General features: G+C 35.7%; 1 protein-coding gene across 1 annotated transcript in view; it reads right to left on the reverse strand.

The window, feature by feature from the left end:
• Positions 1–1,505: 1,505 nt before the first annotated feature.
• The window catches only part of LOC106476131 (peptidoglycan-recognition protein SC2-like), a 9,217-nt gene continuing 5,450 nt past the window's right edge, over positions 1,506–5,272 (reverse strand). Inside the window, exons 3-5 of the mRNA XM_013936801.2 lie at positions 3,989–4,174; positions 1,855–2,060; positions 1,506–1,732 (exon numbers count right to left, since the gene is read on the reverse strand). Of these exons, the coding sequence (XP_013792255.1) occupies positions 1,598–1,732; positions 1,855–2,060; positions 3,989–4,174 (527 nt within the window). The 3' untranslated portion in view covers positions 1,506–1,597. The remainder of the gene's footprint in view (positions 1,733–1,854; positions 2,061–3,988; positions 4,175–5,272) is intronic.

The following is a 5,272-nucleotide window of genomic DNA, read 5'->3' on the forward strand; positions in this document are numbered from 1 at the left end:
CTGATTCCAGGTATTCTCTATAAAACTGTCCTAGCCAGTCCTGGTTCCAGGTATTCTCTACAAAACTATGCTAGCCAGTCCTGGTTCCAGGTATTCTCTATAAAACTATGCTAGCCAGTCCTGGTTCCAGGTATTCTCTACAAAACTATCCTAGCCAGTCCTGGTTCCAGGTATTCTCTATAAAACTGTGCTAGCCAGTCTTGGTTCCAGGTATTCTCTACAAAACTATCCTAGCCAGTCCTGGTTCCAGATGTTCTCTTCTTTCACCGCAGTCTTCTGGTATATGCTGTTTAATTTCCACAGTTCTTTACTGAACAACATGTATCCATCTGTTTGGATTTTATCGAGCACTTAGCTTCACAAATACAGTTCATATTGAAGTCAAAGATGATCTTTTGGAGATGACGGTTTCCTCTTGGATCCCCGACATCTAGAACTTTGAAGTTGTCTTTGAATGTGTGACTTTTATATACAACTAGAGATATGTGTGACTTTTATATATAACTTGAGCTTGAGATAAGTGTGTTTTGAAATTTTATTGCAAGTTTAACATTTTTCTAATATTTCTCACAGGTCTATGTGAAGAACGTCTTTCCGCTCAGTGTCGGATGCAATGATTGTCCAACTCCCCTCCCCCCACCACTAGTAATAAGTGGACCAGCTCTCTGACGTATAGTAGCAGCTCTGTAGATGGCGCTTCCGTTGTATTGAACCATCAACAAAGATGTGGTTTACAATAATTATAGTAAGTATTAAGAGTGATACATCAGTGGGGAAACCTATAATGTCGTCCACTCTGATGGCTTTTGTACTAGAACTTTGTAATTGGTTTTAGTCTCTCTGGTCAGACCCTCTAGATGTGTACTAAAACATTGTGACAGGTTTTTGTCCATCTGGTCGGACCCTCTAGATGTGTAATAAACCTTTGTGACTGGTTTTAGTCCCTCTGGTCGGACCCTCTAGATGTGTACTAAAACTTTGTGACTGGTTTTTGTTCCTCTGGTCGGACCCTCTAGATGTGTACTAAACCTTTGTGACTGGTTTTTGTTCCTCTGGTCAGACCCTCTAGATGTGTACTAAAACTTTGTGATTGGTTTAAGTCTCTCTGGTCAGACCCTCTAGATGTGTAATAAAACTTTGTGATTGGTTTTAGTCCCTCTGGTCAGATCCTCTAGATGTGTACTGAAATTTTGTGACTCGTTTTAGTCTCTCTGGTCGGACCCTCTAGATGTGTACTAAACCTTTGTGACTGGTTTTTGTTCCTCTGGTCCGACCCTCTAGATGTGTACTAAAACTTTGTGACTGGTTTTAGTCTCTCTGGAAAAAGGCTCCGTCATGTGAACTGGACACCCTTCAGAATCTTGAACAAGATGTATTGGAGGACTATTTTTATCAAGAAAAAAACGTTATTAGTACTCACTTTTACTCTTTGCCCTATTTTCAGCGGCCGCCCACTCGGAGACCACATCGTATCGCTCTATCCAGTGCCACAAAACACAGAGACCTTAAAAACGTTTCTTTTTTTATTTTGTTTTAACTAATACATGGCATTTTCTAAAAACTAAGATTCTTACACCTCGAGTTTCGACATCATTCATCAACATACGTAATCAGGTAGCCTTCCGCCATAATTGGTCCAGCGTTTTATAACATCATACAACTTGTTTCCTGGACAGTCTGTACATTTAGCATCTCGGTGACCGTGTACCGTGTGACTGGAAGTGATGTAACCCTGAAAAGATGACGTATAAACACCACATACTTAGCGTTGCTATGACAGTAAAGAAGAATATCGCACGTAACTTACATTTTATATGTTATATTTATAGAGAGAAGCGTGATGAACGTGCTTACCTTAGACACACCACACTCAGCCAGTGTCTTCGCAGCTTGTAACATTCCGCTGCTTGGCGTCTCTTCCTGATAGTTTCCTATAAAGGAGATCCCAAGTGACTTACTGTTGTAACCAGGTGAATGGGCTCCACGTGTTTTCCAGCCACGACCTTCGTAAACTTTTCCATCTCCACCAATCAGGAAATTGTAGCCAATATCTGACCATTCTGTAGCCAAATTCGTTACTCGTTAATGTAGAGAGTTTTTAAAAAATACAAAGTGTATGAAATTCATACTCTATTGGTTTGTTAACAAACAAAGAAACAACATGATATATATTCCGAGAAAACTTACTGGACTTCATTATTAAAACATTGAACCCTGATCTGACAAATCAACGAAACAAGTCTGTAACTTACTGGACTTCGTTATTAAAACATTGAACCCTGATCTGACAAACAACGAAACAAGTCTGTAACTTACTGGACTTCGTTATTAAAACATTGAACCCTGATCTGAAAAGCAACGAAACAAGTCTGTAGCTTACTGGACCTCATTATTAAAACATTGAACCCTGATCTGACTTAAAGTTACAGAATATTATTATCGTGTTTAAATCCTACTCCATACTCCATTAAAGTTAGAGAATATCATTATCGTGTTTAAATCCTACTCCATACTCCATTTCTGACGTGATCTTACACTCTATTAAATAAACGTATCACTCAGCCTTTTGTTGTATCATGAAGATCTTCTTTGTTTTAGTAATGAATCTTAACAGACTTGTTTCGTTGTATTGGAGTAGGATTTAAACACGATAATGATATTCTGTAACTTTAACGGAGTATGGAATAGGATTTAAACACGATAATAATACTAGCGTAATGGAAAATTGATGTAAACTTATCCTTGTGTTTAAACAAGGATTCACGTATTTTATTTTGTCAATTGTGCCAAACCTAACATTACTTAGTTATCATGTAATAAAACATGGAAATATACACGTACTCTCTAAACAGGTACTTCTATTATAACATTAATAATACAATGTGAAGAAAATGGAGAACTGTATCTTCATTTATGGCGCTATTAATGAATTATTTCTCATCATTTTGTTTATTTATGGTCGTACATCTACTTACCCATGACCTCTCTTTGAAGTACATTGAAATCTTGTATCGAATATGTTTGTTTCCATTGTATATACTGAGAACTTTGTTGGAATAAGTCACGTGGTATACTTTGCGACCATACATATAACAGTCACGTGATGTAACTGATTAAAACTGGGTAACCGTAATCCGAAACTTTCCTAACGAAGGTAAGGAGTCATGTTTCTAAGGTGTAAAATGGGATATCTGCGCTATACGGGGATCGAACCCCGAATTTAAGCGTTATATGCCCTCACACTTAGTGCTGAGTTACTGGAGGCCAAAAAGAGCGAAAATACACGCAAAAATTAAACTTAAGATTGCTAGCTGTTTGTGATAGTAATTATTAATTGTACTATTCATGTCTAATGGAAGGAAATGTAGAAAAAGCGAACATTTTCTAAACAAAAAAGGAAAAAGGATTTTTCTGGGAATTACTGCATGGGAAAGTGTTCGGATTGTACTGATATAAACTGTCATGTTTGTATATATTAAAAATGGTACCAGTTTTTAAATAATTCCATTTTTTATTACTATATTTACAAACTACATCAATAAAGATATAATCAAACCCTCACGTACAGTCCTAGTGAAAGTTATGTTCTTGTTGTGAGGAGAGTATTTTTATCTAAAATTATGTTTTGTGTTAAAGAAATAATCGTTACACATATACTGTAGTTATTCTTTGAATTGTCCGAGTCTTGAATACTCAAAATGTTAAAGTTTTTATGAATATTTGTTTGTGGTGCCATTCAAAAGATGGCCCCACATTGTATTTATTATTTCGGTCACATACATAGATAGATAGATACATATATACACGCTACATCCATTATAGTAAGATTAATCCTAATGAACTCATAGCTAATCCATGTGAAAATCCTATATAATTTGTTTATAACTGGATGGTGTATTGTCCATATAATATGTTTGTTAGGAACAGCTTTCACCCAAAGTCTTATGAATCTAATATTGTAGTAAGTCCTAACAAAATAAAAACTTACTTTTCGTATTCATATGGTACATCTGGATATTACGTACTACTCTGGAGCATGACGATTGGCTATTGCACGTGGCTCCGGCAGTATGGTGAATTAAAATCTTACCGACAGGTGTCTGTAAGCTGGACTGACTCTTCGGTCCTCGAGCTCCCCATTGGGAACGTGTTACAATACTGACGTCATCACAGGCTTCGAAACACGTGTCAAGATAAACGAAATATGGTGTACTTTATATGCATAATGTTACCAAGAGTATAATATAAAATAAAGGGAAAATATAATACCGTTTAATTGCTGTTATAAAACATTGAAAACAAATTCAGTAGAGTTTAAAAAAAAACAAAAGTTATCAAATGCAAGAGGTCTCAAAGGTATATATCTCTAACTCAAAGATTCAACTGCGTGTGATAAACTGATAAAGATATTTAACGTATAAATATAAAACGTGGCTATAAAACTAAGAAAACACAATGTGTAAAATCTTCGCATGTCCCTTGATCGTATTGCACCACTCCCGTACTTAACACGTTATTTATCCTTATATATATTGCGAACCGTAGTGTCTGTCCGAGCGTTTGTCTGTCTCTCGCTTGAAAAACTGCGCGCGCAATCAAGGCTCAACATTGTTTTTGAAATGACGAGAGAACAGACATGAATAATGTTAATGTCAGATTTTATATCACAATCAGGATATTCTACACTAAATTATTAGGAATTAATCACACTATTATTTACATTTCGAAATGTGACGTAACTTAAAGAATAAAAATGTAGATTTACCATATGTTATTGCTGAGTGACTCTTAGCATGACTGAAATGTTCAACAATTACTTTTCACGGTGGGTGGTATAAGTAGCTCAGAGCTTTGGCTGTGACTGAAACCAAAAGTGCAACACAATTTAACTTTCTAAAGTCCAAGAAATAATTAAATTGATACATTAACTTAAACTTTTCCGTTACTGGGGACGGGTACTTTTGCTTGAATTTTATAACTTTCATTATATCTTTGGTGTCATATAGTGGAATTTATCTCTGTTATATCTTTAATGCCATATTGTGTATTTTGTAATATTTATTATATCCTTGGTGTCATGTTGTGTATTTTGTGATATTTATTATATCCTTGGTTTGGGACCTTTATTATATTCTTGGTTTGGGACCTTTATTATATCCTTGGTTTGGGACATTTATTATATCCTTGGTTTGGGACCTTTATTATATCCTTGGTTTGGGACCTTTATTATATCCTTGGTTTGGGACATTTATTATATTCTTGGTTTGGGACC

This window comes from Limulus polyphemus, unplaced genomic scaffold (assembly GCF_000517525.1).
Source record: "Limulus polyphemus unplaced genomic scaffold, Limulus_polyphemus-2.1.2 Scaffold9881, whole genome shotgun sequence".
NCBI lineage: Eukaryota > Metazoa > Arthropoda > Merostomata > Xiphosura > Limulidae > Limulus > Limulus polyphemus.